We start from the raw sequence: 26,445 nt of genomic DNA, 5'->3' as shown, positions 1-26,445 counted from the left end.
AGGAATTCGCTGGTTGGTTAAGTGTAGTTGTGGCTTTAAGTCTTACCACCCACAGTCTCACAGCCTCCTGCCCTAACAAAAATTTAAAAGAAATTTCCACTTCACAGGCAGGAAATCAAGGCCCACAGTGCTCCCATATGTTCCCTATAGATACAGACTGATTTAGAATAACCTCCTGTGCAATGTAACCTGTACAGGTCAGAAGCGTCCCCTTCTAATCATTATTTAAAGAAGACCAGTGACCTTGCAATTAGAGAACTGGTGATGGGTTTATTGATGTGACACTGAGACATCCATTCAGTAATAGAAGAGAAGGAAAATGGGAATCCTGATTTGCTACAGCAGCTTGCACCATTTAAAATGCCTCCCTCCCTTGTCAGTAGCAACAGGATTGGCAGTGTAGCACATCTGGAGAGCTGCAGAGCTTATAAATTAAAAGCTGGGCTGAATATCACACTTCTGGTAATTGATAGTTTTTAGAGTCAGGATGGAGAGGGTGGATCTCTAGGTGTGTTATCTGTCTGCCTGTTTTTTTCCAAAAGAGAACCAGACATGGCCTTTCACTAAAATGGCCAAATCGCCAAATAAGCACTTCCAGGATTCCAGGAGAGCTTCATAGCTAAAATTCAAGTGACCCACAGTATTAACACAGGTGATATAAAACAGAAATCGCTTTTCACCTTCATGGTAACACATTACATATTGCATGCGAACACCACACAACAGCTGACCATCAGTAGATATTGGATTACTGGATATAAAATTCTCATGACGATATTCAGAAAGATTTTCCCCAGGAAGTAGTTAATTTGTTTAGGGTCTCTTGATGTTCTTCAGCTACTTAAAGAGGCAATGTGAAATTGGCTGGCACATGCCAAGACTCTGTGATTTTAAAAAAGTTATTTCTGTGTAAGGGGACTCTGCATTCATAGAGTTTTCCTTCAAGATTCCAGCGTTGGCTGTTTTTAACTCAGGCTTGCTATAATCTAAAAAGCTGTTACAATCCTAAATGCATGGTAAAGTTGCATAGGTACATTGAAGGCATGATGGAAAATACGTTGTTGATTTAAAAAAAACCAAACAACTCCCATTCAATGATCTGGGAGTCAGCTCATGCATGAGTTGTGAAACAGCATTTAAACCTTCTGCATAAGCATCAGGTGCTAATTACCATCAGAACTAGACTTTATTGCATGAACATATAGTCTAATGTGAAATGGCAAGTATTGTGGTCCTGATTTTAACTGATTGAATGACTCACAGGAACAAAACTGTGAGTCATCTGATGGAGTTTAATGAACACAGTTAGTAGAGCCTTTCAGAAGGAGATTAAAATAACCAGAAATGCTGAACAATAGCCAGCTCCTGGAGTTAAGGCCAGTAATGAAGGACAAATCAGGTTTCTTTAATCCATCTAGACAAGGGTCTTTCGTACTTTCCTGTGATTTCAATACAGAAAAATTGGCAGCCTGTCCTGCTTAATGAGAATAAAAAATGACTGAACTCTCAGCGCTGGAAAGGTAATCAAAGACAGTTGTTTTCTCAGGACAGAGAGAAAAAAAGAATACCATCTTGTGTTCTCGTCCCTTGAATTTGTAATAAAGAAAGTGGGTCTACACATTCCTTAAGAGTCAATATTTACATAAACAATCGACAGGCTTAGCTGCATTTTGAAGTTATCACATTAAAAAGGCAAGGAATGCTGAATGAAGCCTGATTAATAAAAGATGATCTGACCCATTTTTTTCAGCATTCTCACCTATTTCATTTGTGAAAGGATTTAAAAGCAGTTTTATTTCAAGTATATTAAATATTTTTGCTATGTGTTTGATCTCCTACGCATTTGTACCTTCTGTCTTTGCCGTCTTTCACTCTGCTATGGTTGTCATATCAGAACTTGGAGTTTCCTTGATATTATGTTACTAGTTTCTGTTCTTTTCAGTTCTTTTCCATGTAGGTTTCGGTATCGTTTTTTCCACCATAGTCTCTAAGACCATTGTGACATATCTGGGCACTGATGTAAATACAGATTCTGAAGTAAATCTCCATGCTGCTTGAATGCAAGAAGTCTGAACCCTCCTTATTACAAGCAGACCGCAGTTACAGAAAAGGCTATTTTCTTCCATTTCTCATCCCAATTATTCCATTTCCCTGTTAAAGCATATGGGAAAATGGTACGTTATTTATCAGCAGCAAAAATGAGAATGCAGTGGATTTACATGTGGACAGTGGTCTGCATGCATTGCCCACAGAGGCAGCTAAGGCTTAAAGCAGATTGTGCATGCACAACTCTGCCTCGCTCCTTGGCAAGAGCTTCAGTGTTGCCAGCAGATAGTGGACAAAAGTAGTAAGTCACTGTTACAGCACAGAGAGAACAGAAAAAACTGCTTCAGCAAAGCTTGCTAGTGCTAATTCTGAGGATGTAACATTGGCAGCATACAAACATTGCATCCGCTTTCTCTACCATTCACTGTAGGAACACTTCTGATCTTTATGTGTCAACATAAATAAAACACTTCTCATTGAAAGCTGTGGAAATGCTTTGTGCCCGAGCAGCAGTTACCCTCCACACAGGCTGGGGTATTCGGGGACTTGTGTTTTATTCCGGTCTCCTCCACTGACTCACTCCGTGGCTTTGAGTGCATCATTTCAGCTGTTCATACCTTCTTTCCCAATGGATCGTCCAAGGCAGTAATAACCAATCTGTACACAGAGCTCTGTAATCTACCCATGGAATCATGCACAGGAGAGAGCTTTGAGGCTCTTTATTTAGGGCTTTTTGTGTATTCTGAAAGCATTTGGACAATAATATTGCTGAAACCAAAGCTATTATCTCACAGATTGCCAGAGACAAAAGACATCTCCAGCAGCAGAGCGGCTGCAGCTTGTGTTCCAGACCTTTCAACAGAGGCAAGCCACACTCTAGCAAGGCCACTGTCTACACTCCAGTGGATCAGAGACTGCTCCAGCAACCCGCACACTCTCTAACGCATTCAGTCCTGCTGCAGTAAACTGTTAGGTTATGCAGGTGAATGAATACAACTGTGTGGCCTGATGCTGTGTTATACATCGTCATAGACTGTGTAGATCCCCATCTAAGTTGATTTGTCAGCCTGGAAGCTTTCTATGCAGGGATCTGCCTCCTGTGCCAGGTGATCTCCATTCATCTTTGATATCATTTGCTCCTTCTGGTTTTGGCTATGGATTTAGTGATCTAATTCTCAATGAGAAACATAGATCCAGGTATAACTAGCTTTCTGGGAGAGCCATAGAGAGAGCATACTGCTGGCTGGAGTTCAGTTTCCCCTGATGCCACCCAAAGCTTTGTTCCTGCTTGTGGTCTCTGGGGCCACCTCTGAGTCAGAACAACAGCAGAATACATAAGGAAATATATGTAGGAAGTCTGTAAATCTAGCACTGAAAAGGAAGCAGCTTCTAAGCCATTTAATTCCTCCTATAACCAGCTAGATGTGAACTGTAATGTATTCTTTGACTGTCTTGTTACAGCAGTCCTGGTAGTGAGCCACCGAAGTAAGTGGTCAGCTGCTGTTCCAAAATAACAAGGATTAACATGGAGCAACAAAGAACACATAAAATATTTTGTTAAAAAACATCAGGACAAAAGGCCGTGCACAGAAGTGCAACCACACAGAGAGTGCCATCTCCCAGCTGCAGCAATTCGAGTTCACTGGTTGAATTGCTACCTTCTGCCGGAGGTAATTTGCCTCCTGCCTAGATGTGTCATGGCCTCACTGTGAAAAGCTCAATTCCCTCTAGGCAGCCAGAGCCCTTCAGCTCCAAGGATATTAAAAAAATGAGTTAGCTAATCCACAGAAACATGTTAAACACTGTTTTCTTGGCATGGTACTTTTATCTCTTTATTTACCATACAGTCATTTAAATGAATGAATGAAAATTAAATGAATGAATGAATGAAAAGGAAACGAATGAATGAACGAAGAAGTGTCTTGCTATAAGCAGATGGTAACAGACCACAGTCCTTATATTCCTAAGGGGAATCCTTTCTTCCTTCTCTCATTAACGCCCAACCCATATATATGCCTTCTCAGCAATGCCAGTGTATTTCTGTTTTGATCCAGCTGTTCCTCTAGACACTGTGCTGATCATTCCATCGTGGGGCTGTTTTCACCTCTTGGTTCAGTTGGACTGGCTGCTTTCCCAGCAGTTCCCACTGGGCTTCCAATATGTCTTTTAGTTTCCCATCTCTTTGGTGGTGGAACTGTGATGCAGTCTTTCATCTACATCCTCCACCTAACTCCCCCAAAATGTTGCTTCCAGCAAGGTGGGGTTAGCAAAATACAGCAGGATTTTACTTCTCCGTCTACAAGAATGTATCCAAGTGCCTCTCTCTTGTCTCCCAAATGTTAGCTAGTAGAGCTGAACTAGTTTCTCATATATCAGGTGTGAATTGAGACTGGAAGGGATTGGTATCTCTATCTGGCCTTAGCTGAGCTCGGGTTCTTGTGTTTTAGTATGGACTGAACATGCTAAGAAAGTCATAAGCAAACTAGAGAAAATCCAGAAGAAATTTCCTAGGGTTCATAAAGGTTGAAGGAAATGGACTGATTCAGCTTAGAAAAAAGGAAGATCAAGAAGAGACAATTTAACACTCTTCTAATGCATATGAAGTATTAAAAAGAGGATAAGGATCGATTTTCTGTCTTTATCAGGGATAGGACAGGATATTGGTTTAATCTTTAATAAGGGATATATAGATCAGATATTAGGAACACTTTTCAATTACAAGCATCTTAATCACTGAAGCAGGTCTCCGAGGGAGCCTGTGAGTCCCTGTCAGACTTGGTGCTTTTAAAAAATAAGATCTCTATTGGGGATGACCCAAATATATCTGATCCCAATTTAGAGCACAGAATTGGAGTTACAAAGCTTCTATGGTTATTTCTAGCCTCTATTTTTCTTTCCGTGAAGTCAGCTTTGCTAAATGACATAGCTTAGAGCAATAAAATCCAGACTAAACTAGACGTGCAGTATACCATCCAATTCCTTCTCCTAACATGACAGAGGAGAACTGGGTGCAAGGAGATAAGTCTCTGTCCTGCTGCTATGGTCCATGAGATTTAAATGGGGTAGGGTCAGCATGAAGTTTGGCAAAATTTCTTTAACAGATGACTCCAATAAGAAGTCAAACCAAACAAAAGATGGAGCTAAATCTCAGGGGAGAAATACAAGGGAGAAAATAATGATGTCATTTGCCATTACTTCTTTGTTATAAAAATATGAATTTATCTTACAGTAACTCACATAACAAACAAGGGTTCAGTTGTATAAATACATGTGCTGTGATAGGAGAGTTTATGATTTTTAAAACCAGCATGATCTTTGTCCTTTGCTGTACAGAGCCACAGGTACCTGAGCTGAAATTTGAAAATGTCTTTCCCCAGCGTTGCCTTGATTTGGCTCAGGGAGCCTGTGAACAGGGCTCTGAGGCACTGCTGCAGGACTTTAATTTCTCAGTCCTCTAATGGAAGGGTTTGGATAGAGGGACAAAAGCATATTCACAAGGCAGCAGCAATTAGCAAAACAGATACAGAACGTCAGTCTGTCCTGACTGCAGATCTGGCTCCCCAGGGTCATTATATATGAATGTGTTAAAAAGGCAGCAGATGTCTTTTGGATTGCACACAAGGTAGAGCAGCTTGTTATCCCACGTGCACTTACTTACGTTCTGCTAGCTGACAATCCACCGTACGCATCCAGCGGAGAGATCACCCTCACAAAACGTGATGAGAAAAGGGTGCCAATGCTGCAGAGCTGAGTGCTTGGAAGTTAGGAGGTGCCTGAGTGAAGGATGCCTGTGCAATCTGAATTCTTCCACTCCTGAATACACACTACAATGGAGTCTTTATTTTTCCCACAGGCTCCTCTGTCCTGGAGGGCAGGATGGCTTGTGCTCACTAAATGAGCTGCTATTTCTACATTTGCTTTATGCTGCCCTTCTTCTGGTTGTTGCCTCTCTTTATTTTCTTGGTGACACTTCAAACCCTGACCTGGAGACAAAACTGTCCATGTATTTCATGGTTCTTTCACTCTTGTGATGTACGAGCATGTGCTCCTCAAACTAGGAACTCATCTGCAGAGCCCTGGGAACCCCAATGGAGCAAGGAGTATTAACCTTATTTTACAAATTGACAGAAAAAGAGATATCTCCACACATTTTGAGCACTCACTGTCATCCTTGGGCCCTGCTTTTACCAGTTCTGTTCTTTGATAGAAATGTAAGTTCAAAAGATGGACCTCACTAACCTCATTTACACGTCTCAGTGCTTATCATTGCTGGAAATTCAGATCCAGGGTCCCAGTCATCCAAGCAAACCTGAGCAACACTCAAGGAACAATTGCATATGAGAAGTTTGGCTAAAATATCTGTGGGAGAAGCAAGCAGAGAATTCAGTTTACCTGAATCTCTCATAGCCATCTCAAAGGTGACATTATCCTATGTTCTCCATCCTCCCTCTCATTTGCTGGACAAGCCTGATTTATCTCCTGAGTACAATTGTCTTGTGCACTGAAGGAGCTAAGGGTCCTATGAAACAAGGTAGTGCACATGTTCATGCAATTAAAGGACGTGTCATATGCACAAAGGGGCTTTAAGGTAAATTGAGGTTGCAAAGCAAATCCAATGACATAAATAAGACATAATACACAAAAAATAATGCGGTGGAAAAAAACCCAAATGAATTAAAATGAAAGCTGGTTATAAAGAATGGTTTCCAATAGCCGAGCTTATGTGAGATCCTTAGCTACCATAAGTCATCAGCAGATTTTAGTGGAGCAGGAGCGTTATACACCACCTGGGATCTGCTCTTTGCCTCTTGTTATTTTCTTGCATTTGAGTTCAAAAGAAATGCATGCAAGTTTGATTATGAACACTATTCTTCATTATCAGACAGAAAGAAAATGAAACTGGGCTTCTTAATTGTTGGTCCTGCTGCAAAACTCTTTGTGAGTATTTGTAATGATATACATCCATCTCATTGGATTTTTGATTTGGATGTCACATCTGTTTTTTCATTGGTGCTCATAAAATATTAACATCCCTGCTGTAGCACTTAGAAGTCTCATTGTATTAGGGAATTTATGTCCTTCCCTGCAGCAATTACATCTATTTGCTGCACACCAACTGTTAGCCGTTCTTCCAGTCTTCCTGTTTGTGGAAGGGAAATTTGGGTTCTTTGTAGAGTTGGTAAGTGGCATTCTTTGTCTTAGGAAAGATTACTTCCTGCCTCAGGATCAGTGACAACTGGAAATAAATAAAGAAAAAGGGATTTTAGAAATTAAAGATGGATTCTAGCTAATACAGATTATATTAGTACTACTGTACCCCACATATTCTTTAATAGAAACCCAAAGTCACTTGGTAAAAAAATACCATAAAAGAGATCCAAGTTCTTTTTTTCTGAAGTGCCTTCATTGTATGGCATATAGTTAGTGAACTCTACTTTTTTTCCCCCCAACCTCGAGGGCAGCTCACTTTGTAGAACTGGAGCAAAGTGAAAAGTGGCATGTCGCAGTGCGGGGACCAGCGTGTAACAGTTTCTGGGTTTCCATAACTAGTTTTTTCCCCCTACCAATAAAGAATGGTCTGAGTGGAATGGGGAGGTGAAGGGTCAGTCTGTTCCCCAATTATCTATAGATCATTATTTCTACCACCTTTTAAGAAATATCTGTTTCCTCAGTGAGGTGCATTTGTAATGGGAAAAAAGCTATCTGTACTGAATAGCCTCCTCTTCCCAATAGCGCCTTCTGCATAGAAATTATGGATATGAAGACAGAGGGCCCATGTTACCGTGAATCTGTTGAGTCTGAGCTGCTTTAACATGCCGGCAGCTCCTCCTTTGTCCTGTGGCTTAGAGCACATGTTTCTTTACACTTACTTGAATTCACCTGTATGATCTCTACATTTGGGCCAGTGATACTACGAACCTTAACTGCCCTCCTCTTTCTCACAAGAAGGTAACAGAGAAGGGGAATGAGGCTGGCTGAGGCATTAAAGCAAGGGTTATGCTGGATTTGCTCTTACAAATACAACACTCACCTTCTTCTTACTGTATGATACTTTATACACTTCTTAGTTCTCCTCCAGACACTCAACTACTTGCTTAATTTTAAGTAACTGATTTGCATATTCAGCTCTTACAATTGAAAGCATAAGTCCCATATGCTGAAATCATCCATCCTCCTGTGCACATGCCTTTACAGTTAGAGTAATGGTACACAGAGGTATTGGGCACTTAGAGAGCAGGACAACAAGCCTGGATCGTTATATGCTTGTCTTTCTCTCTCCCTATGTGAAACATCAACACAATTAAAAATGCTTTCTTTAGAAGGGATAGGGATTTGTATAGTTATCTGGAGGGCTGGCAACACTATTGCTATTTAAGGAAATGACAATCAAATATTTGGGGTTTAGTTTTGTGGCTTGTGCTGAATATGTTAAGATCTGGAGTAGGTTTTGGAAATGTCCCTTTCTGTAGACTTGATTGGGATATGTAGTTTAATGCTCATAAGGCCTCCAGCTTGCTGCTGCTTGGATTGCAAAAAGAAAAGGCTGGAAAAGATAATATACTTGGACACAGCCAGCATGAGTTTGAATTTCCTTCCTTCAAGTAATGCTGCTTGTGCTGGTGGAACTATGTGTTTACAACCCCTGGTAACAAGAGGGTCTGTATCCCTGGAGTTGATACACAACCTATGAATGACCAATTCACTATGCTTAAGTATGTCCTTACGAAATACGTATTGTGACACCTGGCAATTATCAAAGACATTAGCTTACTTCAAAGAACATCAGTGGTAGGAAAAAAATAATTTATCCTTATTCCATTTTGTTTCCCTTCATTTTTCTGCATAATATGTAACTTTGATTCCTTTTTAGTTCAATAAATGCATAATAGCTTGCCCTGACATAGACCTGGGGCCCTTCACTTTAACTAAAAGCCAGGTCTGTGAAGGCCTCAATGAACAACGCTTCCAAAAGCCATTTGGTTTAATGAATCATATTTTTTTAAACGGAGAATAACTATGTTTTCTTCAAAGCAACATGGACAAACAAAGCAACCCAAAAGGCCAGATTTTGGTCTTTGCAAGAGGATTGTCGCTTGATGTGATTCTCCTCTTCCTCCCCCTGAGGAACCATGTTCACTTCTCTGGTGCAGGCAGTGGAGGAACAGCAGAGCCACCTGAACAGGGACATGCCACCCTATGCTTACACCAGGGCTTCAGAAGGGCTCTTTTGGTCATTTAATCCCAGCCACAACTAACTACATCCAGGGCATTCCAGGCAGCTGTTTGTCTAATTCGTAATGTGTGTATCTGACATATTAACATTTCTTCTATAGGATCCAGGATATCTGCAGCCTCTGGTTTCCGCTCATGCCCTTAAATGCCATGTGGTTTCAATTGTGTTAAACTATTTGAGAACATAGAAATTGTCTTTGTTTTTCTGGTGATGTGTATCTTGGGTTAATTTGGTGAATATTTGTAGTGTAAAATATTGCTCCTTCGATATATTTTGTATTTCACTGTATTTTACAGTCTATTATCTTGAACAGCTGAAAGCCTTAAGTTGGGTGAATAGCCATGCTGTTCACTTGGGGTTTTTTTCCTGCCTACATGAATAAACTATAGTGTTTCTGTGTTAAATGTTTGGATACCTTCCATCTCCCCAAAGGAGAAAGGAGATCTTCCTCTTGCTTGTCTGACTGCTAGCTTCTGTCTTGTTTTCTGACAGCAAATGGGACCTCAAGCAGTCAGCTGTCTACACCCAAATCAAAGCAGTCCCCGATCTCCACACCTACCAGCCCAGGGAGCCTCCGTAAGCACAAGGTATTACGTTTCTTATACCTTACTACATCTGTTTCTTCCTTAGTCTACTCAGATTTGTACGGCATTTAACTCATGGCCATATTCTCTGGAAGCACGACTCCTTATGTTGAAACAGTGGAGAATTTGGCCCATTACCTAAAAGGGTTGTCACTTTGGGCTCTAGCAAGATGGTAAACAACAAATCATTGGCCTGTTTCTTCCACTGGAGTTATTAATGTGTGCTGGAGATCATCCATATGGATCAGAAGAGATAACTTAACCTTGAGCTTCTGTCACTATCACTGAAAAAGTTCACAAATGTATCACAAAAGTTCATTGATGGATATGATCTTCATATAAATCCTCCTCTCTTGAAAAGCCTTAAGGGTTGGCAAATCTGGTCCATTAAACAGCAGAAGAAATACAAATGTTACTGAAGCTCTAAGACATCACTTTAATGATGCTTCTCAAGGATTTTTTAAAATTATTTAAGGCCATAGTCTGTTTTACAGGAAATAAGTGATTTTTTTACAGATGATGTAGTAATTGTGTTCTGGTACAGTAACTGTTTTTACTGGCAACAAACAGGGTGTCTAACAGGTAGCATGGCATCCTAGTAGAGATCAGTAAACCTGGGCTGGCTCATAGATAATTCATGTATTGATTTATTTAAAAGGTATAGCAGCAGTCACAGCTTTTTTATGTTCCTGTTACTCAGTGCCATTCTGCGCTGAGACCAGATTGTCATTTCCATGGGCTTTCTCATTTCTGGAATAGCCACAGTGTTGCTTCCAACAGTCTTTACTTGATACAGAAATTGGATCTTGGACATAAATGTAAGTGTGAGAGGAGGTCAGTGGGATTTCTCTTTAGTAATCAGAACATACCTCTCAGCCCGAGTATGACTTTGGAAGCATTCACTTGAAATTCTGGAAGAGTAATTAAAAATTCTGATAGTGGTGAGGTTTTGCAGTCGGCCAGCCACATGTAATCCACTGTGGTCTAGGTTGCACAGCTTGAACTTATTTTGTTTGAGGATCGTTTTTTCTCAAAGTGAGGAGTGGTAGCAGCAGCTGGACTACAGTTGTTATGATGGTGGAAAAAAGCACAGATAAGTCAAAGGGAGGAATCCCCAAAAGTCCAATGGGTTTTGGATTACACCTCTAACATGTAAGGTTTTGGATCGCAGACCTTTGGACATGGGGTTGAATGGTACTGGGGGAGCCTGGGGTAGACTTTTGGCTTCTCAAAAATCAGATCTTTAAAATATTCCCAACATACGGAAAGGCTGTAGTTACTCAGCTTTATTTGACTTTCTTTAACAAAGGCATAGCTGAATCCAAATGAAATCTGTGTTTTCCTCAGGACTTCACTCTGATCTCAGCTGCTCGGTCTAAGTCTGAGGAAACACACCGATTTTAACACAATGGGTCCAGATCTATTATTAATTTATAATTGAGAACAGGATCTGGCCCATAGTCTGAATTCAAAAATTGCTTGTGTGTATTTCAGCAAAAGTAATGCTGTAAACTGCATCCTTTGCTTCAGCCAGCAAGGACCTAAAATACTTTCCAAACACTATCTCATTTAGGACTTTGGAGATGAGTATTTGCTTCCTGGTAAAGACAAGTAAAACTCACCTTCTTTAATGTTTTATGCATTTTTTCAGCTGGCTGATTTATGACCTTTCCAGAGAAGCCCCTAGAACATTTGTAATAGATGGTGACTGCTGAGGGCAAAGCCAATCCATCTATGAGCTTCTCCACTAACTTAAACCAATCAGCAAACACAAATGTAGCATTTTAGGTTACCAGAATATTAATGCATCGTTGTCTTCCTCCCAGGAGCAATTTCCTGCTTATGATGAAATAACTTTTCTTTTTTTCCCCTAAAGCTCAAATGCTAAATGCTTAGGTTGAGTTCAGCACAAAGTAATATTTTACCTCTTCTTATATCAAGATTGTTGTGAACTTCCTTTCTGTGTATTTGGGCTTTTCTTCATTTTGCTCACAGTTATTACCTGTGTGTGGGTCAGAATTCAGAAAGGTCCAAGGAGAACTTCAGCCCTTGAGCAGGTTTGTGTACCCCATTCCAGGCAGAACTTTAAGGAAGTGCAATAAGATGGTTACTCCAGAAAGAGACCCTGGAAAAGTTTTACATTCAGTATTTGATCCAGATAATAAACTTGGGACTATTTTCTTAACCCTTCTAATCGATCAGAAATTACTTAAAATAAAGAATAAATCATGGAACATGTGGTTTTCCTAGAGATTTGTCCTAAGGATAGCTGTCAAATCAAGGTAAGACTCTTTATTGTGGACTTAGGTTCAGAGAGACCTATTTAAGGAAAGGTCCTGCTCTTTCATGCATGTGCTATAATGGACACATTGATCCAGAAGTGATAAAAAAATACTTCTCAAATTTATCACTGAACAGTCATCTTTCTTCTGGTACCAAGATTCCCTTGCCCCACTGTGCAAGTAACCTGCCTTGATTTTAGCCTTGAACTATCTGGACAACTGGAAGGCCCACCCAGTAACCAGTGCATGAGTCTTCCACCCTGTCCCTATGAACTGCACGGGACTGTGAGTGAGTTAACATTTTCTTCTTTCTTCCTACAGGACTTGTATCTGCCTCTGTCTTTGGATGACTCTGATTCCCTTGGAGATTCCATGTAAAGCGACACGAAGCTAAATGTCCATACTGCAAGCTATGTTTAAGATACAGTAGAGTACTTCTGCCAAAATAAGCAGATAGGTGACTGGTGCTTTCAAAACAGACAAAAGGACACACAGTTATATGTCATTTTTTTTTCTGTGATTTATCCTCCGTGCCACAAATCAACACCTACCAGTCTATAGAGATAGAGGGATACCATTCTTCCAAGTTATAGGGATGCAAAATGGACATTGCGAGCAATTTGGGGCCAATATGCCAATGATCCTGTGCATTTCCCATTTTCTTCTATTATTTCGTCTTCTGCTGCAACTGTGTAATTTTCCTAGTGATAGTAAAGTAGCTCCCCCTGGAAGTGTGCAAATAGATCACTTGCTGACCAATTTGCAAGCTCAAGTAGAGCAAATGATATTCTCCACCTGTCCAAACTGCCAAGGTTTGCCAGCTCACCTGCTCCTCATTTGCAGCCCTGATTTTAGTACCTGCATACTACATACTAACCAGTACTGGTTTTGTTGTTGGAAGGCAGGAAGGGAAATGATTTACTAGTCTGGTGCTTAATATGCCAGCAGAAGCTTGGATGAGATTAGGAATGATTGCATAAGATGCTAAGTAAGGTTAGTACAATAGTGATTCAAATATTGGGATTTTTTTTTTTTTTTAATGATTAAGCAAAAAAAATGTAAGTCGGCTGAATTATCTGGAGTGGAACATCTTTCACAGATGATCCAAAGATACTGCTACCTGGTAACAAATTTTTATACCTACCCTATGGTATCTCTCTATCTCTGTTTGTAACAGTAATGCCTTGTGAACAGCCAACACTGAAAACACTGTGAAAATTTGTTTTCAGGTTTGACACCCTACAGGTCACTTTTTATAGCAAAAAATCAATACACTTTTTATAAAGGAAAACCTTGTATCTGTGTTTTGGGAGTAAGGATTCAAGCTCCTTCTTTTTTATAAAAGCTGGTAATTTTCTTTTGTTTAAAAAACACATTCAGAAAAATGTACAAAAAAACCCAACCAACAACTGCAGAACAGTAATAACAACTCAGTTTAGAAATCTTGTCATCACTGCCAAAACAGACACATGTAGAGGAAAAAAAAAGGTCAGTTCAAAATATTGAATGTTTTGATAGTTTTTGTAATGTTTAAGACTACGTATTTGGTTTTTTACACTTCAGTATTCCTAACTATGGCCAGATTCTCTACTTACATAACAAATGGAATTTTGTGGTGTTCAAAACCCCATATTTTAAGAAACTCTTCTATCTGACAAAAACAAACTTACTGTATTTAGAGAAACCTCTTGCTTTTATTAATCAGTAATGACTCCTACAGAATGCAAAGTTCATCTATTCACGCAGGGCTGGTGGTTTTTACTACGCCGAAGCTTTGTCATAGGCTAGCTGGCATTGCCTCCCTTTCTCATGGAATAAGCTTTCGATGAAACTGATTATTACAGAACTTCACCTAAATGAAATCTGTGCAATCAAATCTTTCTTCATTGCTCTATTTGCCTTTTTTTCAACATACACACCTATTCCCTATTGCCTTGCAACCCCTTGTGATTAGAATGAATTATAACGTTGTCATGTTTGATGCTACATGAATGCTGGGTTGTTCCCAAAGCCACTCCACATTTTGTTTGCTTGCATTGCTGGTATGAAACAATCTGTGCAGGCTGCATCTTTAGAGGTTCATGTGATGATACATATAATGCAACTTAAAAAAGAGATTTTTCTGAGAGAGGCCAGGATTGGGAATTATTAAGGGGTCAGAGTTATCGTGCACCAAATTTGCACCTAGTAGTCTTAGCGCATGATCATTTACATCCAGAGTTTTGCACGAGAAATCATTTGTTCCCACAAATAACTTGATTTAATTCAATAACTCTCTGACTACGTGACTGCTAAATGATTGTTTCACCTATTGTATATAGAATCCTGGCTTTAGTTCGAAGGCTAAGGGCTCATGTTGAAGGTTTGTGGGGAAAAGGATGGTAGTGTGGACAAAGCATAGGTGCAGTAGTCAGGACACCTTCATTCAGCCCTTGGCATTGCTAAACTTAGTGTCTGAATGGGAGCAGGTCTCTTAGTAACCCTGTGCCTCAATCTGTCTATCTGTCCCTGGAGGGACAATACTGTTCTACCTCACTGGGGGTTGTGAGGCCAAATGTTGGTTAACATTTGTAAAGTGCTTTCAGATCCTCTAACAGAAGGTGCTGAAGTATTCTGGGTGCAGATTTGGTTATGGGTGCTAATTTTTGGCTGTTTAATCCTGTGGGTGCTACTGTAGACACTGGTCACAAGAAAATACGACTTTTTAAACATAAGGATGTCAAAGGCCATGGTTATGCTAACAATACTATTCATCGGAGCTTTTGTCTTAGTAAAAGCTTTAGTGGGGCAGATAATTTGACATGCTTTTACCCTCTCCTCTGTCCTGTTGGGGGAAATCTAAGAGTCCCTCCCCAAGTCTCTGCCTTTCCAGGGACCCTGACTAGTAGTCGTGACCCTGCCTGTTAGAGATTATGGACTTGGACTCCAGTCAAAGGTGTTGTCACTTCAGTGACACAGGCCATTCCTGTCATAGTCAGGGTTAGCATGTCCTGCCACCTTTCCTCTGAGTCTCTGCTAAACCAAGAGTACAGCCATGAAATCACATCTAGGTTCTCTTGCTATTCAGTACAGGACGCTCACCACAGATCCACCAGGAAAACCTAAATCTTTCATATCCATAAGCAGACTGAACTGCTAGAGCTCATGGCGGTAGGAAAGGAGTCCAAGATGTGCTTTCATCCAGTATCCGTGAGTTCAGTTTGTATAAGATAAAGCAGGATGGGAAGGGGTGAATGAACCTTTGGATGGATGGTTGTTGAGGTAGTTGTTGAGAAGTAGTTCCTTTCCTTCCTGCCACAAGTTTTGGTTATTTGAAGATGCTCTTCCTGGTGGAGCATGCTAAGGAATCACTGAGGCCGCCTTCCTGAGCTGCACCTAGTGACACATCTAAAACCTGATCCTGCAAGTGCTCCCTTGGGAGTGGAGTTTTGTTTGCATGAGGATCATCCTGGGGTGGGGCTGAGCCCAACAATTCCTTCAGGGAATTAGGGGGACATGGAAAAGGCCTAAAAGAAGAAGAAGAAGGAAAAAAGAATTGTTCAGTGGGAAATATAGCCATTCAAACCAGTAGAAGCCACAAAGAAAACAGGGTATGAGGTCAAACTCCCAAGTTTTAAACAGCAGTTTTCTGGGTAGAAATGCCTGGGCAGTAGGAGAAGTCAGTGAGCATTTCAGCTGTAACATATAGTTAAGTCTGTATTAATGCCAATATTGCATGAGTTCTTGTACAGAAATGCATGTGGAATGTTACCTACATTCAAAACTAGTTATCTTCAGCTTTGTAGGATCCCTAACATAGATTTGAATACAAAGAGAAACAATGCACAGGCATCGTACCTTAGTCATTTAAGTATAGGGACAGCCCTGATTCAGGAAAGAACTTAAAGACATGCTTAAATTTTAGCACATGCTTTACTCCTGTTGATTTTTCACGAGATATAAGCTTGGGTTGGGTCAGAAAGCTTTCCTGAACTGGAATGAATTAGTAATTACTTTCAATATACTATAATAATTCCAGATCCTATGAGATCCTGGAGCAGATGATAGTAATTCCACTATATACTCCAGAGTTTACCTTTTATATTTTTTTCTACTTTTACAAGCACATAAAACTCCACAGGATATGAGGATTTGCCATATTAATTCTACTATAAAAACCCTGTCTAATTTCCCTCATGAGGCTGCCTTTAGTGTTTTCAGAGACTAATTGAATCACTAAGACTATATTGTTTTAAAACAATACAGTATTTAAAAACAAATTGGAGAGACTCTTAAAGCAGTAGGGCTTTGTTCCTTCGAAAGCTGCCTTTATTCAGTATATTTTAGCAAATTTGTATATACAGTAAAAATACCTGTTTCAGGCACACAATCATTAGGAAGGAATTAGAGCAATCCTCCAAGCATAGACTGGTGTATTTAGTATTCATACATTCCAGTGATGGTCTTGACTGTAGAAGATCAGGGCAATGCAGCAAAATCTTCAGCCTTAGGACTTTTGTCACTTGTAAAGCATTTATAATCCTGATGTTTCTGGGTTAAAGCCTCATCTGTTTTAAGATTTGGAGCTAGTTCAGTTCCACCAGCTAAACAGCCAACTAAGACTCTACACCTTGTAATTTTGAAAGAGTTTGGCAATGGGATTTTACCTTGGTCCACTCTGAGGTGGGAGATGGAAATAACTTTTGCATACCGTTTTCTGTGTTTCCTATGTCTGCACGTTATTTACAATCTTCTCAGGAGCTAGAAACACCAACTGTGTTATTTTCATAGACAACAGAAAAATAATTCTGCTTAGAAAACAACTTCCACATCTCTCTTTCATATTTAGCTAACACATATGTATGCATGCAAAAAATTGCACACACAGTCTAGCTGTTATTTCTCTCTCATTTGCTTGAACAGTACTTTTGAAGGGAAAAAAGGGAGGTAGGACCAAAAATTATGGCAAACAGCAAAACAGTGTTACACCCAGGCATTTTTAATAGGAAATAATGGCATAGAAGTTAGTTTCTCCTTATCCATATGGATACTGATGACATTTTCTAGGATGCTTTGTGTTTGCTTTTTCATGCGTTTGAGGTCAGTGCTGGTCTTCTTGCTACTTCACAGAACACCTTGTGAAATTGCGCTGTAACGCCATGCTGAAACCCTACACAGATGCTGTTCCAGTGACAGCCATCCCTGGAAGTTGCATCCTCTCTGCAGGGGCACGGTATGGACTTTACAGTATGAGACTTCTTTATTGCTGTGAGAGCACTTGAGTGTATTTTGTCATTGACTTCAGTGGTGTACCCCACATCCATTCAAGGTAATTGGAGAGTTGTCTTTTACTATAGTAGAGGCAGAATCATTTTTAGAGAAAGAAAGAAAAAATAGCCAAGTAAAGTAGGTATAAAATTAGTCCAGAAAGTCTCTCCTTAAGCTAAGACAATCCACAACCAGAGAAAAGATATATAGAGGTGCGTTTACCACACACAAGGTGCTGATCATGACCAAGAAGGAACAAAACAGCTTTTTTCTAGTGGTTGCTGATGGAAGCAGGCTGGAACAATATTTGGGACTGGTGAGGTTCTTTGTAGAAGCAAATGGATGGCCCAAGATGGAGATCTTTTTCTGTCTATCTAGCTAAAGAGTGAGGTCAGTCCATGCAACAGGATTAGTGCTTTACACAAGATACCTAGAAGAGATCCAGCTGAAACACCACCTTGGTGTAATGAGACCAAGAAGGTTAAGACTTTAAGTGCCTTCCAACATGCTTTGGGCTTCAGAAGCAGGACTATACCTGTGCCCAACAAGGCCTAGGTAAAAATGGCCTTGACAAAAAGGGACAGGACAGACACTGATTCTTGAGATATTTAGCCCATCTCGCATTTATTCAAGCAGCTCTTGAAGATTACTGTCTCCAGAATCACAGATTTCTTCTGGCTGATGCCTCTGTCCCATCTGTATGAATCTGAGCAGGCCTCTCCATGGTATCTCAGGAAATGTTAAAGCTGAGTCTTGTGTCTCACAGTGTAGCCACTCCTCAGTGACTGTGGAGTGAACTGGGCTGGGTTTTGCTGCATTGGTTATCGATTCTGTTGTTCAGATATTCTTCACCCTCCTTCTTTGTTCCTGGCTTGAGATCTGGTGTCTCTCATTCTGGGCGCCTCCAGGTGAAAGGCTGGGGCCAGCAATGTGTATAGACTCCTCTTTTGGTTTGGTTTTGTTTCCTCTGGAACACATCTAGTCATCTGATGTTTGTCTGAAGGTCTGTGGCCAAGCTGACAAAAAAACATTTTTTAATAGGGAGAGGGGAGATACTCAGAGATTGTAAGTGGGTGGATGGAAAGGCTTTTTTTCAGCAATGCCATTGCATAGCTGCTCTGACAGAATCCCAGTTGCAGGGTAGGGTATGGGTACTACGTCTGCAGGTGAAAATGTGGAGCTTTGGGGTCACAGACCACTATCCATCCCTCAGGACACTCTGTTTAGAGAAGGTCAAAAACACTGACACCAATTTTCAGCCAATAGATGAGCTTCTGAGCAAATGAGAATCAAACCTAATGGATTCAGCAGTGGGATTTCAGAGCCACTGGGATTTCAGAGCCATTGGTCTTTGGCATAACTGCGGACAGATCAGTTCTCCTTGTGCCATGGTGTCCCAATGCATAAAGAGCTGATCGTAATACTTACCTCCACCTGTAAGGTGCTTTGAGATAAGCTGATACAAAGAGCTATGGAAGAGCTTGCTCTTAAGATTTATTCATTACTTAGCGAAGTCTGAAAACCTTATGGAAGCAAACTATGGTCCATTGTCTTTGGCAAATCTTTTCAGGAACTCCGGCTCTCTCAAAACTATGCTGTAAAAATGCTTCATTATTTTACTAACAGCGAAAGACAGACACATCATTTTTAGTTCCCCCAAAACCCATGGAGGAGCCAGCAACACCCCTGAGAGCAAGGCCACATCCATATCCAGCAACCCAATTCTCTCACCTGGAGTTGCCACCTCTGGCTTCAATGCAGACCCCTGCTGCCCCTCTTTTTGTGACATGCACGTGTACACATCGGGGGCAATTCGTGTTACCGTTCAAAATGTGGGCCTTGTATTTGTAAATGATGAATAAGTCTAATGATTTCAGTGGCCTTCCTCCAAGAAAACAGTGGGCCTGTTGTTGAAAGCTTTCTTGTTTAGAAAGTGTTCATGGCCAGATGGCTTCATGGGAAAGAGTTGTCTTTCAGTTTCATTGCTTAATGCACTTAGCTGAACTAACCTATGTTGGCTCTTGCTCTGTATCTCAATGAACTGTAACTCAGGACTCTCAAAGTAGTTTAGAGCTTCCCTAGGTCTGACAGTTTATCACTCAAACAACTGAAGAAGGAGGATGCCCAAAGGGAATTAACAAATCTTTGCAGCAATTAGAGTCTGTCAGCTGAAAAAAGAAGGTTGGCATCATTAGAGAAAGATGCCATGATGGCCAGTGTCACGGGAAACAAAGAAAAAAAGACTTGTTTCTAAGAGGAATGGTAGGGGGCATTTGTTACGAGATATTTACTGAGTGACGAAATGAGCTTGAACTTCACAGAAAATCAAATGGAAGGGAGAGCATGAGGCGGAGCACTGGAAATGTCAGTGCCATTGATGTGTGGGAATAATAAAAGACAAAAGCCAAGAAATTCCAGGGAGAAACAAAAGGGGAGGCTGGGGCTAGCTGAGGATCTACAGCTTGGTTCTGGACAGAAAAGCAGCAGGGGTTCCTGGCTGCATGTTGAGAGAGTTATTGCCCCTGCAGGTATCTAAGCCAGGATGCAGGCTATCTGCCACAACAGTGTGTGCCCCGCTCCCGACAGCAGAAATAAGGTCACACTTGGCCGCAGGCAGGAGGACTTGGTTTGAAGTTCCTCCCCTGCTCCTGTTTTACTCTCCTGCCAGCATGTGTCATCAGTAAAAGGGGGAAGGGAAGATCCAGCCCTTTGCTGAATGATAGCACCCACCTGTGGTTTGGTTTTATTTTTATTCCTCCCTATCAGATCAGAAATAGAAATTAATCAGCATGCCCTGGCTTGGAGAAGGACGGGCCTGGCACACTGGGGAATTGCAAGACATGTGCAAGAGAATAACGAGGGCACCTCTGAACCTCCCATCCCTTCCCACGGAGCTCAGCAAACTCTGGAAAAAGTAGCAACCCACTTGCACCAGGGTGAAAAGCCAAGACAGGGCTCCTGGAGGAGGTTACCTTGGTTTGCTGTGCAGGCAGAGGGGCTGATGATGATCTTGTCCATGAAATGCCTAGCCACGTATGTGAGAGCTGCTGCATTCAATAAATCAATGGGAAGTCCGTGCTGAACAAGGGCATCTGTGTTTAACACCGGTTTTCTCATGAGATCTTTTTTCTAAATTCAGTTGAGTTACAGTGCTTGTAAATTTAATCCTAAAAGGCAAAACAACTGACTTATCTGAACATATTTTTTTGCTGTTTAGTCTAAGATTTTTTTTTTTTTGCATAAAGATTGCACCTCTTTATTTCCATAGATCCTCAGACGCTCAATATAACACAAGTGAAACCCAATACGCCTAATTCTCTGCTGCTTTAAAGAGGCAGAAGCTCCTCTGTAATTAAGGGAGCTGAATCCATTTGGTCCAAGGTTGGTCTCCTATTTCAAAGATTGATTACTGTCAATAATTCTTGTGTGATTGATTACTTAAGTGCAGATTCAGTTTCCTGGGTGACAGCTGCAGGCTTTGCAGAGAAAACCTCATTGACCCCAGCTATAAGGTGATCTCTTGTATGAACCTCTATTAGCAAGTTATATATGGGAGATATTTTGTATAGTTTTATTATAGCTAATGATAAAGCTGAAATAGTTTTCTTTGTTGAAATATCTTAAAACTTTTAGAATTGAAAATTAAACAGGGAACCTTAGCAAATCAGGGTCTCCTCTATTTTTTCTGGTTCTAAAGAGTGATGGCTTTATCACTTCAGTCTACCAATAGACATGCCCTGAGCCCAGCACGTTTATGGTAACAGAAATAGCATTTCTATCTCTTCCAGTATTTTTGTACTCTGGTTCCAGCTAGTACCAAGCAGAATAGAGATTTATGGTTGGCTTGGTTTTTAGAGAAAAATACTACCAAATGTCTCTGAACATAAAAAGGAAGGTTCAGTGCATTTTAGGTGACTCACCTAAACTCAAGGCTGCTTTTGATTTTTTTCCAAGCTGGTTCTTCCATCTCTATTTACAACAGTTATGTATAGGAAATTGAGATTAATTTGAGTCACGTTTGAAGAGCGGGGTTGTTGCAGAGCAAACTGATTCACCTGGCATGTGCAGTCAGAACGAAACACTTTGGTGGCACTTGGTCAGGGTGGACCTGAACCAAACCCTGGTTCTGAACCCCGAGTTTCTGAGAAACCCATGTGCACAGTCAAACTTAGGAAATGTCTGTAATGGACCAAAGGGACCCTGAGCTGGGGTCCAGGCCCAGTTCTTGAAATGAAGGATTTTACCTTCAGAGAATCCCTGTGAAACATTTAGTGGGGTTTTTTGTTGTTGTTTGGTTTTGGGGTTTATGTTGGGGGGGGGGGGGGGGGGTGTTTGTTCTGTTTTTTTGGGTTTTTTTAAGTTCCAGCACAGCTGCTTTTCTCCATCTGCTTCCAACCATTGCACAGCAGATATGGATGGGTTTTTAATTCACTTTGCTTTGCAGGTGGCAGTTGAAATGTAGTGATATCCTGTCTCCCTCTCATGCTGACCACGCAGTCAGTCGCTGAAGGGCTGCAGAACACACACCTTTTTTTCCTTTTTAATTTTTTTCCCTCTTTACAACAGAAGAGCTTTTTCCAGATTTAGTGTGATGTCTAATGATGCGTCTCCTTAAAAAGAAGAATGTCTAGGGAATTAATTGCACTGCTGATTGGTGTTTATAGATAAGGTAAAGCAGAAGTATTGAATGTAAGAACAAGAAAGCCTGTGAGTTATAATTACATGCTGAATTCTGACATGTAAAATTGTTGTTAGTTTGCTTCTTATTTAAATGATGTGTGATCCAAGCAGCTTTATCACCGTGGCAGTACTAGTACAGCTGCGATTATCAATTTAGAAGACACCCAGGGTCTTTTAGAAAGAGGAAACCTGTCTAGCCAAATCTCCTTCTATTCTCTGAAATTACGACACATTCCCCTCCATGATACTCTGTATTTTGTGACACTGTCTAGTCTAGAAGCACAGGAAAGGAGTATCAGCTTGCTGACTTTGCTGTTACTGGCCTTTGCCTATTTTCTTAATGACGAATATAATCACAAGCTAGGGTTAGCGGCTCTCATCGCATAAGCCTGAGTTCTTCACAGCCCTCTTCTCCGAAGAGCATGAACTGCCTTCGCTCACGGCCCTGCGCTCTGCGGCTCTCTCTGAGCTGCAAATCTGCCGACAAGTTGTGTTGAGGGAGGGAGGTATGCAGCTGAACTGGAACCTGATCATGGATTACTGTCTTAGGTCATTCATTGAGTTTGTATGATTTCATCATTAATAACAAAGCTGCAATATAATATAACTGAGAGGCCACGATGTATTTTCTATTGTCATTCAGTGGGTGGGGGTTGGAGGGGCAGCCAGGTTTAAAGTTTAGCTGGTATACTTTAAACTCTGTGTACATACCCTTGGAGGACACGTGGGTGGTAAGGGTTCAGTTGTTATTTTCTTGGGATTGGTAAATTTCAGTTTGTTTTTGTTTAAATAATAAGGTATTTAATTAATGACATTGTACAAAGAGCTATTAATTTAAACGGTGCTTTTGTTCTCCTAAAACAGATCTATCTAACCTTTCTTTTTGGCAAGCCTGCAGCAATGCTAATCATGTTGACTTTTGTACCTTGGGGGAGTGCGTGGAAGGGGAGGGGAAATGCTTTTCTCTTCAGACAAATAATGTTGCCAATAGTTAACTTTCTGCTTGGATATAGTCCTTGAATTCCCTTTACGCGGAATATTTACGTGAAGTTCTCTTAAAGGGACAGAACAAGCAGAGGTTATTCCAAAAGATCTCAATTGTATCATCTTGTAATATATTGCAGCTTTATGCCAATGATTCCTTGCTTACCTGTACACAGTCCATGCATGTTTTGAACTAATTTTGCATTCTCCACTTGTGGTGAGTTATTTAGCATTTTAACCACCTTTTGTGCCATTCAACTTGTACAGAAAACATTTTTATTGACGTTTTAAAGGGAGGGGGAAGAAAAGAAAAAAAAACCCCTTCTGCTCCCTAGTTGTAGGTAGAACTCAGTTACTTAGCAAACAGATGTAGATGAGTGGTTGTAGTGTTAGAAATGTTAGCTTGCTCGTGAACAAGCTTTTGAGAGTAAATGCATGGTCCTGTACCTCTCTTTTCTTAATTAGCTCTTCCTTTCCTCCTGGAAAGATTCTCTCTCTCTCCCTCTCTCTTATTCTGTCTTTGTCTCTCTCGTGGTTGTAAAGTACAGATTTGGGCATAAATAAAATGATATACAACGAGGTTTGAAAAGCAGTTCTCAACAGGTTCTCTCGGGGAACTTAGCTCTCACAGCGCCTTGCCTTGGCACTTTGATTAGACTCTAACTTTCAAGGTAAAACAGGTGGGTATCAGTCACCTGTTGCCTCTGCTTGAACTGGGGAACAAGTTAAATCTTTGGAAGTTTGCGTCACAGGTAAACAATGAGATCTTGCTGATCCATTGCAGCTGAGGCATGTGGCACGTGGTGTATTGGCCGTGGCTTCCACACCTGGTTGTTCTACATGGGACTCGTCCCGTGGCCCCTGATTTGCGGAGTTTGCACACAATTTTTGATTTTCCTGGCTATACAGCGGAAGAGGGTGGGGGATGGTATATAGGAATTATGTTGTTAGGGATTCTGTAGACAACTCCTCCACACTCCCAAGCTCTGAGTTGAGTCCGCAGGGCTTATTGTTTAATAGCTGTGGTTCTGTTGGCAACGGAGGACAGAAAACAGTCAAAGTCTTGGAAAAGAGGGGGTCACTCACAAAGATGGATTTTGTAAGAAATGGACTTTAAAAAAACCCCACAAAACCCTGCCACAGAATGACAAAATGTAGCTAGATTCACACAGCTATCCCCTATGCCTCTTCTCCCTTAGCAGAATTTCCTTTTGTTAGAAGATTTGACTTTCTAGAAAAAATTCCGTTTTTGTGAGGTGTTGTGAACTGTTTTTACTACTTGTAATAACCATCCCAGGTCTGAGTATTCTTGTAATGCAATGCCATGCAGCAGAGAACCTGTCCACTTTATAGCTTTGCTCTCAATATTTGTTACTCATTGTTTTCTCATCTAAATGTACATTTGCAAGATGTGTGTAATGTCATTTTCAAAAAATAAAATTTGGTTTCAATATTTAGGCCGATAAAAACCTTTCCGATGCTTTTATTTGGCAAGCATGTGTTGACTATGATTTGTGAATTATAGCGGTACTCGTTCATTTTGATTCATCAGCTTTCCCAAATCAGTCCCACTTGTACAAATGCAGAAAAAAGACAGGGGAGGAAATTTAATGGCCCTGAATTAATTAAGACCCACATCTGCCTGACTGAAACAGCCCAACCTGTATAAGACCCATCCTTTTGACTAAAGGGACGAGCTCAGTGTGGGTCCCACTGTAGGAGATACGGTGCAGGTAAGGGCAACTCTTTCCCTACGTGCAGCACTTCAGTCAAAATCGTGGATTCAGAATTCAAAACAGCAAGATCTGGCCGCCATCTGAACTCTGCCTGGGCGTCAAGGGCCTGGGCAAGGCCTGTTCGGCCTCACATTAGCTTTGGGAAGTTTGGTGAGATTTGAGAGATACGCTGTGTTTGTCCTGCCTTCCCACACAGGCCTGAAAAAGGTCCAAGTTCTTCTTTCACAGCTACCCTGTCAGAACCACAGTGAAGACAAAAACGTTCTTCCTTGTAAGCCCTGAAAAATGTTAATAAGGCTTAGACCTTCTCATTTAATTATATAGTACAAGCCACTTTGCTGTTTGTTTCTGCTTCACATCTGCAGAATTAGAAGTGAATGTGGTGAGTCAGCTCTGGCGATCCCTGCTGTAGAATGGGCTGCCATGAAAGAGCTCAGATTCTTCCCAATGTTTCATGCTCAGATGGAGCCCTTTATCCTTTTTTCCCTGTGGTCACTGCGTGTCAGCCCAGAGAGGGCTGTGCTCTTCACCCTCCAGATCCAGAGAGATGCTATGCCAACTGGCAAACAGCATCGGGGCTACCAACACGTCGCCCCACTTGGTCAATTACCAGCACCCACTTGTGATGATCGTGCCATGCTTGGACAGGCCAGAACCAGCACATACAGTACAGTTCTGTTTGCAGTGGAAGACCACACAAAAAAAAATTGCAGTTCCCAGAATAAAACCAGTAGAAGAAAAAAGCCCTAAGAACAGCCTTTATCTGAATGTGCATGAACTGAAACTGAAGCAAATGTTACCAGAAAAGCAGAACAAGTACTTTAGAAAATACTCTGCTTGTGTCTTTATGCACCCCAAGAGCAAACAAAGCACACTGGTGTCTTTTCTAGGGGCTATGCGTTAGATGAGGTCAATAAAAAACATAAGAGGTAGTGCTCCTGCCCATGCAAAATGTTCTGAAAATGGCAGATTTAAAACCCTCAACACGCTGCGTGCATCGCTCAATCACAGCTATTCCAGGGACTCTAGAGTGTCAAGAGGAAACCTCGATGGTGATAGTGTGGCACCAATGACCAACACTGCAAACCAGTGGAAATGATGCTGCTGTCTTAGTATGAATCCCACTGACACATATGAAATTACTCCAGACTTACAGTCATGGAAATGAGAGCAAACTTAAGTTTCCAAAGTCCAGCCTTCCTGCTACATCAGCCCAGATCTATACAGAAATGTACACCAGCTATCCCTGAATATGTTGTTTCATCAAAGCAGCAAAAGAGTTTGTTTCCAAAAGGTCAAGTTTCAAGTGCGTTGGCCCTATGCGGTGTCAGTTGTTTGGACTGAAATAAATGTTTTGGCCTGGTTGGAAAACCTTTGTCTGGTCTCTTGACCTAATCGCCATTACTTGATGCTCAGCCATTGCTCGCTGTACAATCTGGTTCCAATCAAAGAAAACATACTTTTTGCCTGTCAGGCTTGTCAGCTGCAAATGATCCAAGTTTTCTGCAGTTGCTGGCTTTGAATTGCAGCCCAAAATATGGCAGCCAGATCCATGTGTAATAGGACATTTACTGGGCTCTGGCAGCCTAGCGCTGTGAAATGCTGAACACGGTTGTAGCATCAACTCTATGGCTCAGGGTTTCTGTAGTGTT

General features: G+C 41.0%; 1 protein-coding gene across 5 annotated transcripts in view; it reads left to right on the top strand.

The window, feature by feature from the left end:
- DCX (doublecortin) overlaps nucleotides 1–24,495 on the top strand; it is an 88,184-nt gene extending 63,689 nt beyond the window's left edge. For 3 of the 5 annotated variants that reach the window (XM_075513457.1, XM_075513460.1, XM_075513458.1), the window contains exons 6-7: nucleotides 9,773–9,870; nucleotides 12,468–24,495. In XM_075513457.1, coding sequence (XP_075369572.1) covers nucleotides 9,773–9,870; nucleotides 12,468–12,524 — 155 coding nt within the window. In that variant the 3' untranslated portion in view covers nucleotides 12,525–24,495. The remainder of the gene's footprint in view (nucleotides 1–9,772; nucleotides 9,871–12,467) is intronic. The other 2 variants (XM_075513459.1, XM_075513461.1) reach the window with 1 other exon arrangement.
- The last annotated feature ends 1,950 nt before the right edge of the window (nucleotides 24,496–26,445 follow it).

The sequence above is a fragment of the Mycteria americana genome, chromosome 10, assembly GCF_035582795.1.
Source record: "Mycteria americana isolate JAX WOST 10 ecotype Jacksonville Zoo and Gardens chromosome 10, USCA_MyAme_1.0, whole genome shotgun sequence".
Classification (NCBI taxonomy): Eukaryota; Metazoa; Chordata; class Aves; order Ciconiiformes; family Ciconiidae; genus Mycteria; species Mycteria americana.
Note: the sequence above shows the minus strand (reverse complement) of the source record. Positions and strands in the feature narration are given on the sequence as shown.